Raw genomic sequence first — 14,302 nt, 5'->3', positions numbered from 1 at the left:
TGCTGTAAAGGGCACAAATCACACTACATTCCTAAACTTGTATAATAAACTGCTTTAAAACGTCCGGCGTCTACATGCCAATCAAGTCGTGTAAAGGTTAGGGCCGGTTCACACACAAAGACAAAACGCCGCGTTTACTGCAACGAAAAAAAATGCAAAAAGCTTTAATGATACCGTCAAGTGAGCGAATAATAGTTTTTACTAGTTGCTTGTCACCTCCAGGATGTTCGTCCTGTCGATGGGAATATTTCTGTAGTGGTGTGTTTAGCAGTCACCGTGCTTGTGCGCACGTGCACGGTCAGGCAGAGGCAATTCAATGTCAGTGAAGTGAACCAAAAAACACTGATTCTGCAGTGCGGGCCCAGTTTTGGACTACTTTATTGATCACCTGCGGTGACCATAAAAGATACAATTTTGCCGCTGTTGCAGAACCCTGAAAAATCAGGCATGTGTACATTCCTGAAAAATTATGTTTTTTTTGTCGCAGCCACTGAAGCACAGAGGCCAGAAAAACTCAGGATTTACCTGTTCAAAAAGGAGGACGCTAAAGGACAGCTGTGTGTGGAGTCATGCAGCGTGCAGAGAAGGTCAGCTGCATGGGGAGTCAGAACAAGTCTTCCAGCGTGCAGTAACCCTCTGAGATCCATGCCTCAAACCAGTAGGATTTGCACCCTAGTTTGTACGGTGGTGGAAGAGGACGCTAAAGGACAGCTGTGAGTGGTGTCAAGCGACTTGCAGAGAAGGACAGCTGCATGGGCAGTCAGAACAAGTCTTCCAGCGTGCAGTAACCCTCTGAGATCCATGCCTCAAACCAGTAGGATTTGCACCCTAGTTTGTACGGTGGAGGAGGAGGACGCTAAAGGACAGCTGTGAGTGGTGTCAAGCGACTTGCAGAGAAGGACAGCTGCATGGGCAGTCAGAACAAGTCTTCCGGCGTGCAGTAACCCTCCGAGATCCATGCCTCATTCATTTTAATAAAGGTCAGGTAATCCACACTTTTGTGACCTAGGCGAGTTCTCTTCTCAGTTACAATCCCTCCTGCTGCACTGAAGGTCCTTTCTGAGAGGACACTTGAGGCGGGGCAAGACAAGAGGTTTATGGCAAATTGTGACAGCTCTGGCCACAGATCAAGCCTGCGCACCCAGTAGTCCAGGGGTTCATCGCTCCTCAGAGTGTCGATATCTGCAGTTAATGCCAGGTAGTCCGCTACCTGCCGGTCGAGGCGTTCTCTGAGGGTGGATCCAGAAGGGTTCTGGCGCTGCCTTGGACTGAAAAAACTTTGCATGTCTGACGTTACAGAGTGGCCAAAGTGCATTGTCCTTGCAGGTGTGCTCGTGGGAGGATTACCGGCAGCCCTGCCCCTGGAATGTGGAGTGACATCACCCTTAAAAGCATTGTACAACATGTTTTGCAGGCTGGTTTGGAAATGCAGCATCCTTTCGGACTTGTGGTACGTTGGTAACATTTCTGCCACTTTATGCTTGTAATGAGGGTCTAGTAGCGTTGCCACCCAGTACAGGTCCTTCTCCTTAAGCCTCTTGATACGGGGGTCCTTCAACAGGCATGACAGCATGAAAGACCCCATTCTCACAAGGTTGGATGCAGAGGTATCCATCTCCCCTTCCTCGTTATCAAGGACTACGTCCTCATCCACCACCGTCTCCTCCCCCCAGCCACGTACAAGACCAGGGCTCCCCAAAAGGTGACCACAAGCCCCCCGGGAAGCCTGCTCCCGTTGGTCTTCCGCCTCCATAAAGCCACCTTCCTCCTCTGACTCCACTTCTGACAGCTCTCCCTGCGTTGCAGCAGGTGCCTGGGAACGTTCTGGTGATTCCGCCCAGAAATCATGCTCTTCCTGCTCCTGGTCACGCTGGTCTACGGCCTCATCTGTCACTCGTCGCACGGCACGCTCCAGGAAGAACACAAAGGGTACTAGGTCGCTGATGGTGCCTTCAGTGCGACTAACCATATTTGTGACCTCGTCAAAAGGGCGCATGAGCCTGCAGGCATCACGCATAAGCACCAAGTAATGGGGGAAAAAAATCCCCAGCTCTGCAGATCCAGTCCTACCACCCAGTTCAAATAGATATTCGTTAATGGCTCTTTGTAGTTGCAGCAGACGTTCAAACATGAGGAGCGTTGAATTCCAGCGAGTCTGGCTGTCACAAATTAAACGCCTGACTGGCAAGTTGTGCCGCCGCTGAATGTCAGCAAGGCGTGCCATGGCTGTGTAGGAACGTCTGAAATGGCCAGACACCTTCCTGGACTGCCTGAGAATGACCTGCAATCCTGGGTACTTTGAGACAAACCGTTGGACTATTAAATTTAAAACATGTGCCATGCAGGGCACATGTGTTAAATTGCCCAGTCTAAGTGCTGCCAACAGATTGCTTCCGTTGTCACACACCACTTTTCCAATTTTCAGTTGGTGTGGGGTCAGCCACCGATCGGCCTGTGAGTGCAGAGATGACAGGAGTCCAGATCCAGTATGATTTTTGCTTTCCAGGCACGTCATGCCCAAGACAGCATGACAACGGTGTACCTGGCACGTCGAATAGCCTATGGGAAGCTGGGGGTGCACAGGTGTGGAGAAGGACACAGCAGCAGAGGAGGAAGAAGCCGAGGAAGAAGCCAAGTTAGAAGACGAGTTAGAAGATGACTTAGAAGACGAGTTAGAGAGCAAAGGAGGAGTAGAGGTGGTGGAAGACCCGCATGCAACCCGTGGAGGTGACACCAACTCCACTGTTGTTGAACCACGCATTCCCTGCTTCCCAGCTATAACCAGATTCACCCAGTGGGCAGTGTAGGTGACATACCTGCCCTGACCATGCTTGGAGGACCATGTGTCAGTAGTCATATGGACCTTTGCCCCAACACTAAATGACAGAGATTCGGTGACTTGGCTCTGCACATGCTGGTACAGGTGTGGTATTCCCTTCTGGGAAAAAAAATTGCGGCTGGGTACCTTCCACTGCGGTGTCCCAATTGCTACAAATTTGTGGAAGGCCTCAGAGTCCACCAGCTGGTATAGTAAAAGCTGGCGGGCTAAGAGCGCAGACAAGCCAGCTGTCAGACGCCGGGCAAGGGGGTGACTCGGAGGCATTGGCTTTTTACGCTCAAACATGGCCCTCAAAGAAACTTGGCTGGGGGCAGATGAGCAAGAACTTGTGGTCAAGGTGGAAGGCGGAGTGGAGGGTGGTTGAGACGGGTCAAGGACAGCAGAGGTAGAGCAGTAAGATGCTGGAGGGTGGCTTTGAGTTTGGCTGCTGCCTTTGAGGTGTTGCTCCCATAGTGCTTTGTGTTTGGCGTTCATATGCCTTCGCATAGCAGTTGTACCTATGTGGGTGTTGGGCTTCCCAAGACTCAGTTTCTGACTGCACTCATTGCAAATTACAGCGCTTTTGTCAGAGGCACAAACATTAAAAAAATGCCACACTGCTGAGCCTTTTGATGCGGGCTTTCTAGCGGTAACAGTAGAAGCTGGCGGGTGCGTTGGCTGGCTGACCACAGGTGCCGATTCATGTTGTTGCCCTACTGTTCCCCGCGAGCTGTCCCTGCTTCTTCTAAGTCTTATTCTCCTCCTGCCTCTCTGACTCTCCGTCTCTCCATCTGAACTATCCTCCTCTTGCTCTCTTCTTGTGGGCACCCACAAAACATCAATCTCCTCATCATCATTCTCCTCAGATGCATCAATTTCTTCTGACAGCTCACAGAAGGCAGCAGCAGCGGGGACCTCATCACACCTTATGTCCATCTCTGTTGTGTTGCCTGCCTGAGTTATATCTGGTGTAACGTCCTCATCTCCTTCATCTTCTTCTGGCAATAATGGTTGCGCATCACTCATTTCAACAAACTCATGAGTAAATAACTCCTCTGACTCCAGTGAAGAAGGGCGGCGGTGGTGGAGGAAGTGGTAGGTGGGGTGTCCATAGCAGAGGAGGATGAGGATGTTGTGGCAAAGTTAGAAACGGTAGAGGATGGGGTGTGCTGTGTAAGCCAGTCAACTACCTCTTCAGCATTTTGGGAGTTCAGGGTAAGTGCCTTCGGAACACTGGGCAATTTCCTAGGGCCACAGGATATCATAGCAGCACGGCCCCTAGTGCCTCTGCGTGGCGGCCTGCCTTTGCCTGGCATTTTTTTTATTTTTACAAAACAACAACAACTTGGGTGATGTTTCTGGACACGGAATTATTATTGTTATTTAGACAAATTGTGAAAAAGATCACACAGCTAGGTGGCACTTGGTTGCAGACACCGGGCAACAAGGCCTGCAAGGGCAACGTATACAGTAGTGGATACGGAATATATTATTGCTGGTGGAAAACCGTCACTCAAGTGATGTTTCTGGACACGGAATTATTATTGTTATTTAGACAAATTGTGAAAAAGCTCACACAGCTAGGTGGCACTTGGTTGCAGACACCGGGCAACAAGGCCTGCAAGGGCAACGTATACAGTAGTGGATACGGAATATATTATTGCTGGTGGAAAACCGTCACTCAAGTGATGTTTCTGGACACGGAATTATTATTGTTATTTAGACAAATTGTGAAAAAGCTCACACAGCTAGGTGGCACTTGGTTGCAGACACCGGGCAACAAGGCCTGCAAGGGCAACGTATACAGTAGTGGATACGGAATATATTATTGCTGGTGGAAAACCGTCACTCAAGTGATGTTTCTGGACACGGAATTATTATTGTTATTTAGACAAATTGTGAAAAAGCTCACACAGCTAGGTGGCACTTGGTTGCAGACACCGGGCAACAAGGCCTGCAAGGGCAACGTATACAGTAGTGGATACGGAATATATTATTGCTGGTGGAAAACCGTCACTCAAGTGATGTTTCTGGACACGGAATTATTATTGTTATTTAGACAAATTGTGAAAAAGCTCACACAGCTAGGTGGCACTTGGTTGCAGACACCGGGCAACAAGGCCTGCAAGGGCAACGTATACAGTAGTGGATACGGAATATATTATTGCTGGTGGAAAACCGTCACTCAAGTGATGTTTCTGGACACGGAATTATTATTGTTATTTAGACAAATTGTGAAAAAGCTCACACAGCTAGGTGGCACTTGGTTGCAGACACCGGGCAACAAGGCCTGCAAGGGCAACGTATACAGTAGTGGATACGGAATATATTATTGCTGGTGGAAAACCGTCACTCAAGTGATGTTTCTGGACACGGAATTATTATTGTTATTTATACAAATTGTTATTTAGACAAAAAATACAGAGCAGTAGAAAGTAGATTACTAGCCAGAAAACCTACTTAAACTCTCCCTCAAATCAATACATACAGCTCCTATCCCCACACAAATACAGAGCAGTAGTAGATTACTAGCCAGAAATCCTACTTAAACTCTCCCTGAAATGAATGCACAGCTCCTATCCCCACACAAATACAGAGCAGTAGAAAGTAGATTACTAGCCAGAAATCCTACTTAAACTCTCCCTGAAATGAATGCACAGCTCCTATCCCCACACAAATACAGAGCAGTAGAAAGTAGATTACTAGCCAGAAATCCTACTTAAACTCTCCCTGAAATGAATGCACAGCTCCTATCCCCACACAAATACAGAGCAGTAGAAAGTAGATTACTTGCCAGAAATCCTACTTAAACTCTCCCTGAAATGAATGCACAGCTCCTATCCCCACACAAATACAGAGCAGTAGAAAGTAGATTACTAGCCAGAAATCCTACTTAAACTCTCCCTGAAATGAATGCACAGCTCCTATCCCCACACAAATACAGAGCAGTAGAAAGTAGATTACTAGCCAGAAATCCTACTTAAACTCTCCCTCAAATCAATACATACAGCTCCTATCCCCACACAAATACAGAGCAGTAGTAGATTACTAGCCAGAAATCCTACTTAAACTCTCCCTGAAATGAATGCACAGCTCCTATCCCCACACAAATACAGAGCAGTAGAAAGTAGATTACTAGCCAGAAAACCTACTTAAACTCTCCCTCAAATCAATACATACAGCTCCTATCCCCACACAAATACAGAGCAGTAGTAGATTACTAGCCAGAAATCCTACTTAAACTCTCCCTGAAATGAATGCACAGCTCCTATCCCCACACAAATACAGAGCAGTAGAAAGTAGATTACTAGCCAGAAATCCTACTTAAACTCTCCCTGAAATGAATGCACAGCTCCTATCCCCACACAAATACAGAGCAGTAGAAAGTAGATTACTAGCCAGAAATCCTACTTAAACTCTCCCTGAAATGAATGCACAGTTCGCGAATTTGCGGACTTGCGAACACCCGATGTTCGCGCGAATTAGTTCGCCGGCGAACAGTTCGCTACATCCCTAATAATAAAGCAAAAGTGATTTTTATTGTGGAGCACACTATATATACAGTATATACACACATATATACATACACACATACATACTTACTGCAGTTTTTACAATGAATGTTGTCTCTTAAAAACTCATTTCATGTTTGTGTCTTTGTGACAGGTGTTCCTGCAGTAGTGGTGGCCATTATATTGGCTGTGAACAAAGATTTGTATGGCTTTCAGTCGAAGGGGAAATACCCAAATGGAGATTCAGATGATATGTAAGTTAATACTTCAATTTTTAATTTTAAAAACACAAAAAAACCCCAATACAATTTATTTCCCTCCTTATTCAACATATTTCTTGAGAATTTCAGTGTCATTGCACCTGCACAAAATGTTCAAATTATTAATTTCACATCACATACACTGAAACACAAATTGCATGTATAACATCTTGGGGTTCAGTGTAAAGCTAATATACATGAGAAAAAAGTTCCTGTTTGCTAGCATGATCAGGAGAGTGAGCCAACAAAGTTACCTCTCTGGCAAGTCTCAGATAATGGCCCAGGTCTAGTAACCAATCAGCAGTTAGCATATACTGGGGTGCCTTTTTAAAAGCAAGCCTTTAATTGGTTTGAACTACATGAGCACTTGTAATTACATATAACAGTGTACTTTACAGATCTTCCTTTCTTTGCAGCTGTTGGATTGCTGATATTATATTTTATATAACAGTTGTTGGGTACTATGGTATAGTATTCCTGATGACCATCAGTATGTTTATAGTAGTCATACTACAGCTGTGCCGAATCAAGAAACAGAAACAACTTGGCTTCCAAAAGAAAATCACATTGCAGGACATGAGGAGTGTGGCCGGAATAACATTCCTGTTGGGTATTACATGGGGACTGGCTTTCTTCTCGTGGGGACCAGGGGGTGTTGTCATTGTATATCTTTTCACGATCTTCAACACACTGCAAGGTTAGTCTCTGCCTTTATTAGTCTAGTATCAAGAGCTATGTAGCTATGGTCTCCAGTATTCCTGTTTAACAACCCTGATAGAATCTACTGTGCTGAAAACATAAGGGTATTTCTGTGTCAGTGCAGAAATTTTAGGTCAGCTATACACCCTTTTATATGCATCTTGGCCATGTCTTCATAAAGACCCAACAACCACTCCCCTCTTATGCCCCTATAATTCCTCCTGGAGGAAATTTGAGTGCGGCCACAAGAAACAGAAAACTGGGCCTTCTATATTTATAGCCAGGGGGCTGAATTGGTGTCACACCCAAAAATATCAGGAGAGTTCACATACCTGTCAATGCCAAAGTTTCTATGCTATAATACATATGTATAAAATGTATTTTTAAAAATACTTTTATATTACTTTTTTCCTTTTATATTCTTTAGGTTTCTTTATATTCATCTTTTACTGCGTTGCCAAGGAAAATGTTCGTAAGCAATGGAAACGATATCTTTGCTGTGGAAAATTCAGGCTGGCAGAAAATTCTGGTATGTCTGCATTTAAACACAGCCAGGGGGAGAGAGAAATTTTTGTTTGGGGAGACAACCAATAGAAAGATTTCCACTATTAGGAATTTATAGCAGTTGGTTTCTTCATTAGTCTAAGATACGCATGTGCCCTATAAAACTAAAAGTACATTTTTTGGTTATATGGAAAATAGTCTAAATGCAGCCACACAGAACAAATCTTAGGTGTATACCAAATGGTTGGGTGTGGGTTATTGTCCAATTAATCATCCACATTGCTAGCCATTACCCAAGTAAGTGGATCTCTAGGGTGGTAAATAGCATCATGTGCTGTAACGTTCATGCAATGACGAATGCAGCCTTACACAGCAGAATTTACTTTGATAAAAAGTCCTGCTTGGTTTGAGCACTGTAATGGTTAGCTTGAGCTCAGGAGAGAAGGTTAGGAGAAAAAAAACTTGTTTCTCCAGCACAGAGCACAGTGCAGTTTCTATGGAAACCAGTAGTGCCATCTCTTCATTGGCTGCTAGACTGGAGAGAGTGTTTTGTCATCCAAGCTGAGAAGTACTGAGCATGCCTAGTAGCCAACAGACAAAGTAAATTCATAAAGGAAGGGGCCGAGTGGGTTAGAGGAGAAGGAAGTAAGTGTTTAAGGGGATGCTGCAGCCTTACTGCTAACCTTTGAACAGGTGGCAGGTATTGAAGGATTTCAAGGAGGTTGTTCACTGTCTATGAAAGCTCTCATTCATCCAGGTCATGGTATATCTGTAGTAATTCTTAATTCAAACATGTAATGTGTGTCCTATTTGATCAGTCAGGGGCCACATCTGAAACCTCTGAAATGTTACAGATTTGGATGTAATTTTCATATGCTAAATGTTGTTGTTTTCCTGTTCCAGACTGGAGCAAAGCAACCACTAACAAACTAAAGAAACAAGTGTCAAAGCAAGGAGCGTCTAGTAGCTCCAGCAGCTCCATTCAGTCCAGCGGAAACTCCAATTCTACTACACTACTAGTTTCCAATGAATATTCACCCAATCCAACTGTAAATGGTTTGTGGCATTTTTCTCTATGTGTTCCCAGCTATATATATATATATACCACCACTTATATTTTGCTTTTTTGTTCTGTGTATCTTTCCATCTAAATACTTAAGGAGCTGCACACACAACTGGGGAGTCAGGGAGCTTACACCATTTATTGTAACCACCTGTGCATCAATGTTTCAGGGAGCCCAAACCTTCCTTTGTCAGGATACACACACAAGTGCAAGTAACACCTTTAAAGCATACCAAATCCTGTCTCTTACTCCAAAGTCCCACATTGTTCAATTAATGCAGAGTGAGGCTTGGTAGCTAGGGTGAGGTGGACTTTTGTGTGTCAATCCTTAAACGCTAAGGCTCCTTTAAGTATTGTGGATTTTTGTGTGGGTTGTGCTGCTATAGCTAGTATAGAGAACAGTGTATCCACATCTTGGAATGTGAGAAGATTTAATTCTGCAACAGTTGGGACACTGCACATATGCACAGATTAAAGGGATTCTGTAATGATTTTGATGGTGTACTTTTTATTTCTAAATCACACTGTTTACATAGCAAATAATTCACTCTACTATTTAAAATGTTATTCTTGAACCAACAAATTTATTTTTTTTAGTTGTAATATTGGTGTGTAGGCACCATCTTAGTGCATTGTGCCTGAGTCTGAGCTTTCAGAAGGAGCCAGCGCTACACATTAGAACTGCTTTGTAATAATAAAACAGTACCTTGTACTTGATCCCAACTAAGACATAATTAATCCTTTTTGGAGGCAAAACAGTCCTATTGGGTTTATTTAATGTTTGAATGATTTTTAGTAGACTTAAGGTTATAATGGAAAGATCCATTATCCAGGTCCTGAGCATTCTAGATAACAGGTCCCACCCCTGTACTGTAAACCATTTACTACCTTTCTTCATAAGGCGTAGGTTTCCAGACTATGGGATGAAAAGTTACATTTTAGCTACTGCTGCAGCCTTCAAGCTTTCAGTACAAGATTTTCCTCCACCTAAGCTGTGGGCTAGCATTGGCCTCACAGTATAATTTCCCCCAGATCTTCTTGACAGTTAAGAGAGTGTTAAAAAATTGACAACTTTATCAAGCAGGGGTAGCAATTCAGATCATTATGCTGACCAATGGAAGGTCTGGCCTTGCCAGAAAAAGAATAGGGTTCAGGGAGGATTGGGTATGGCACAATCAGGCACGGACAGACTAATCATTTTTGTGTTCTTGAACAAATAAATGTCCTAGATTTTTTTTAACATTTCCCTTTCTTTATTTAAAGGCAATGCTTTAAAAGAAAGAAATGGGCTTTCGTTCACACTCCATAACAAGGAACTTCCACTCTATGAAATTCCAGTGAAAGCTCCCGTTAAAGCTTCCATTTCAAATGAAAGGCCACAAACATCAGTTAGAAGGACTTCAAAAATGGGCAATGTGCATTTCATGGATCAAAAGTAATTTGTGATGTTTCAGTCCCTGGATTCCTAGGTGTAAATTCAGGATTTATGGAAAACAAAAAAAGAGGATGTTTGCTTCATGCTAAAACATTGATTCGAATCAAAGGGGAAATAAACACCGTATTCAACATGAGCAAAATAAGAAGGGTTTGAGATGAAAACACACTTCTTATTTATTGCTTTTTCCCAGTGCATTATACACAAGGACTCAACTGGCAAGAGTAATTTGATCAACTGCTCTCTTCCCCTCCCACAGAAGCTTTGAAGAACCAATTAAGTTGGAAAAGTCAAGTACTTTTATTGTAATGTTGCTGCACTGTTTATTGAAATGAATACAAATTCTAGATACATTTTATTAAAAGAATAGGAAGAAAGTATCCTATTTGGCAAAAATACAAATCTTTGGTATCTTAGGTATCTGAACACCTCTTCCAGTTTTAGGGAACATCATGTGAGAATGAACGGTTACTGCCAAATCTTTAACTTGGATTGTGGTTTGGCAAATGACAAAAGGAAAAAACCTACCTGAATGCAAAAAAGTAAATACCATTTGGTAGAGGAGGAATATTGTTCTGGGGCTGTTCTTCATGGTTCCAGCTAGGTACCATGGTTGCAGAAAACAAACATTAACGTGATAGCATACAATTACATTTTTGGCAATTCAATATTTTGTTTGTTGTGGCAACAGTTTGGGGAAGGCTCTTTCCTGTTTCAGCATGATAATAAACATATTCACAAAGTGAGGTCCTCACAGAACTGCTTTGCTGGTGGCTGTGAATGAATTTTACTGGGCTGCTCAGAGCTTTTATCTTAACTCTACTGAACCCTTATTAAATGAATTGGAACTCTGACTGTGGGTCCTGATTATGCCTACAGTACCCACACTCATTAAGGCTCTTGGGGCTGCATGGAAGCAAGTCCTACCAACAATGTGCCAACATCAGTTAGAAAGACTCCCCAGAAGAGGAGAGGCTGTTATAGCTGCAAGGGGAGGGCCAACTTCATACTCTTTGTTTCAGAATGAAATGTTCGACAAGCAGGTGTTTGGACAGTTTTGCCCTATAGGGTATGTCCAACAGAGGGGACCCTTTCTAATGAAGTTATGTTGAACACAGGTGTATATTGCCTCTTGCACTGAATTTGACTGAAGTGTATTAACCCTAATTTGTAGCCACCAGTATCTCATCTTACATTGGATATTTTAGAAAATAAATTTTGTAAGAGTTGCTCTTGACTAAAAAATGCAATATGTAGAGTGAAGACAACAGAGCAGAGCCATATATAGTGGCGGCAGGGAGGATTGCCTTGGGCCCAGCATATAGTAGTAGGAAAATCATATAAAGCCCTGAAGTAGACCACAAAGTTTCTGTTCCTTTTGACAGTTTAGCACTGATAGAAATCAGACTCTGCCTCTGGAAAGGGACTGTGGCATACAAGCTACAGTATGCCAAGATGGCAATGTTTCAACTAAAACTATACGTTTTACAGTATGCAAAAACTGTTGTGCCAGACGGCCCAGCATGTTGGTACTTCAGAGCAGGACCAAGATATCCAGGAGATGCCACTATGTCTACTGTCTTGGTTATTTTTAGTTTTAGTTTTTGGTTCCTATTGTACATCTATCAAAACTCATAATCTGTACTGTACTTATATTTTTTATATATATTTAATTTATATAATGGCAGTTTTTTTGTTGTAAAATAAGTATCAATATGTATTAAATAATTCTCGTATTTAACATAGACCGTGTTTTAATTTTGGCAAGTGCCAATAAGAGTAACATAAACCTCTCCACTATAGAAAAAGGAAAAGATCAGCCTAACAAAAGGCTTTATTTCATTAACAGCACTGATATCTGTGGTACAGTTACAAGTAGTGTTTGTAGAATAATTTTCAATGAATACGGTACACAGGCAATTTTGATCACCAAAATCCGACCAAATGCAATGATACCTCTCTTCCATTAGATTGAAAATAAATTGCTAATGATATCTAGTGAAACACAGTACCCACATAAAGAAATAATCACATTAGGGCAATCATGCCCAGATTTGTTGGAAGGCCACAAAGGTCCGGAGCTATGGTGACAAGTTTTTCAGGGCGGCATGCCATCCAGCTGCATCTGTAATTTACCATTCCTGTAGACACCCAGAGTATTGCATTCCGCAGTGGTGCGGGTGTCTGTAGGAACTAGTGTGCTTGACGGTAATGTGTATGTGTGCAAACACACATTGCTTGGGGAGGGGGGGGGCAGGTGCGGGGTGGGCTTAAGACAGCCGGCCTTGGGGTTCATTTTATTGAAATCTGGCGCTGAGAATACAGTGTGCCATAGAGCAGCCATTTCTGTTTCAACTGAATGTGAAGCCATTGCCAACAGAGAAGGGCATTTATATGCAGCCCGGACTGGCAATCTGTGGATTCTGGCAAATACCAGAGGGGCTGCTGTAAGTTGTCATAGACATTCACTATTTATTGGGCCAGTGATGGGCTATTTGTGCCTCTATGTACTTGAAATACCAGTTCCAACTTGAATCCCAGTCCAGACCTGTTTATATGGATCAAAAATGGCCGTATGTCACATGTTGTAATGTGCTCTGGCACAACGAGCTTCACTACATAATAAGCCAGGAAAAGCAACAAATACTAATGTACAATGTAATTTGTACCTGCTTTTCATGTTGTTTCTATACAAAGATGAACTGTACTTTACTCATGCCTTCTACAGAAGATAACTGTTTGTTACTTTGAGATCCATGACTTCTGATCTATGTAATGAAAGGTGCAAAGTCTGCTCCAGGTCTAGTCACCTATCAGAAGGTAACATTTGGTTGCTGGAGGTTACTGTACCTGGGCAAATGTTGTGCCGAGTGGACAACTACATGTAAAATGTTGACCTGCGCTGTTCTGTTGTACTATTGCATTTTACTTTTATTAAAACTTTAGGCCATTAATGAAATACAGTACCATCATTGCATTATTTAAGGTTTTTTACACAGAAAAGTGTAAAAATTTGTCTTGGATGCACCATAATCTGTCATCTCCTGCCCACTTGCTGGAAAAGTTTACTACCTTCCCATATATACAAATTTACAGTGGCTTAACAGGTAAATTACAGGTATGGGAAATGTTTATCCAGAAACCCATTATCCAGAAAGCTCCAAATAACGGAATGGCCATCTCCTATAGATTACATTATAAGCAAATGATTCTAATCATCGCCCACCCGTAGGTGGGGATATCAGGTGAATATCCCCTCGCTTGGCGACCTCGCCAAGTGAGCGGATCTTCACGTGTATGGGCACCTTTACAAAGTGTGATCCAGTCTTTTTTTTGTAGTCTATACACCCACTTTTATGTTTACACGGAACTGTTCCTTACACTAGTGAATGGGAAGTGCTATGTCTGGTGCACATAGAGCAGACAGAGCTCTGTGCCAGAATGCTAGCTTGCACACTTTGGCAGTGAAGTAAGTCTGCCTAGCACTGCTGTGCAATAGAGCACTTTTCATTTAATAGAATTAGAAGCAATGGCAGGCAGAGAGGAACATTTTGTATGCTGCTATTTTCACCAGATGGCAGCAGAGAGTAAACCTCCCCATATACCCATACCTCTAGAAAACTCCATTCTGGGTCTGTCTTAATTATTAACAACAAGAGGCAGATTTAGCAAAATGTAAGTTTAGAGCTTAATACATAAAAACTCACCCATGTTCTATCCATTCCTATGGGATTTTTATTAGCATATTTATGAAGACTGGGTGAAAAAAATAGGTGAAATTTAGAGTTCACCCATTGATAAATACGCTTCTAAAAATCTCATAGGAATGAATAGAACATGGGTGAGTTTTTATGTAATAAGCTCTAAACCAGGGATCCCCAACCTTTTCTACCCGTGAGCCACATTCAAATTTAAAACGACTTGGGAAGCAACACAGGCATAAAACATGTTCCTGGGGTGACAAATAAGGACTGTTATTGGCTATTTGGTAGCCCCTATATGGACTGGCAG

General features: G+C 42.8%; 1 protein-coding gene across 6 annotated transcripts in view; it reads left to right on the top strand.

Annotated features, from left to right (window-relative positions):
• adgrg2 (adhesion G protein-coupled receptor G2) overlaps nucleotides 1-13,250 on the top strand; it is a 72,953-nt gene extending 59,703 nt beyond the window's left edge. For all 6 annotated transcript variants that reach the window (XM_031896752.1, XM_031896753.1, XM_031896751.1 and 3 more), the window contains 5 exons: nucleotides 6,485-6,584; nucleotides 7,007-7,287; nucleotides 7,717-7,818; nucleotides 8,697-8,849; nucleotides 10,120-13,250. In XM_031896752.1, the coding sequence (XP_031752612.1) occupies nucleotides 6,485-6,584; nucleotides 7,007-7,287; nucleotides 7,717-7,818; nucleotides 8,697-8,849; nucleotides 10,120-10,295 (812 nt within the window). In that variant the 3' untranslated portion in view covers nucleotides 10,296-13,250. The remainder of the gene's footprint in view (nucleotides 1-6,484; nucleotides 6,585-7,006; nucleotides 7,288-7,716; nucleotides 7,819-8,696; nucleotides 8,850-10,119) is intronic.
• The last annotated feature ends 1,052 nt before the right edge of the window (nucleotides 13,251-14,302 follow it).

This window comes from Xenopus tropicalis, chromosome 2 (assembly GCF_000004195.4).
Source record: "Xenopus tropicalis strain Nigerian chromosome 2, UCB_Xtro_10.0, whole genome shotgun sequence".
NCBI classification, from domain to species: Eukaryota; Metazoa; Chordata; class Amphibia; order Anura; family Pipidae; genus Xenopus; species Xenopus tropicalis.
The sequence above is the reverse complement of the archived record's forward strand: the minus strand, read 5'-3'. Positions and strand labels throughout refer to the sequence as shown.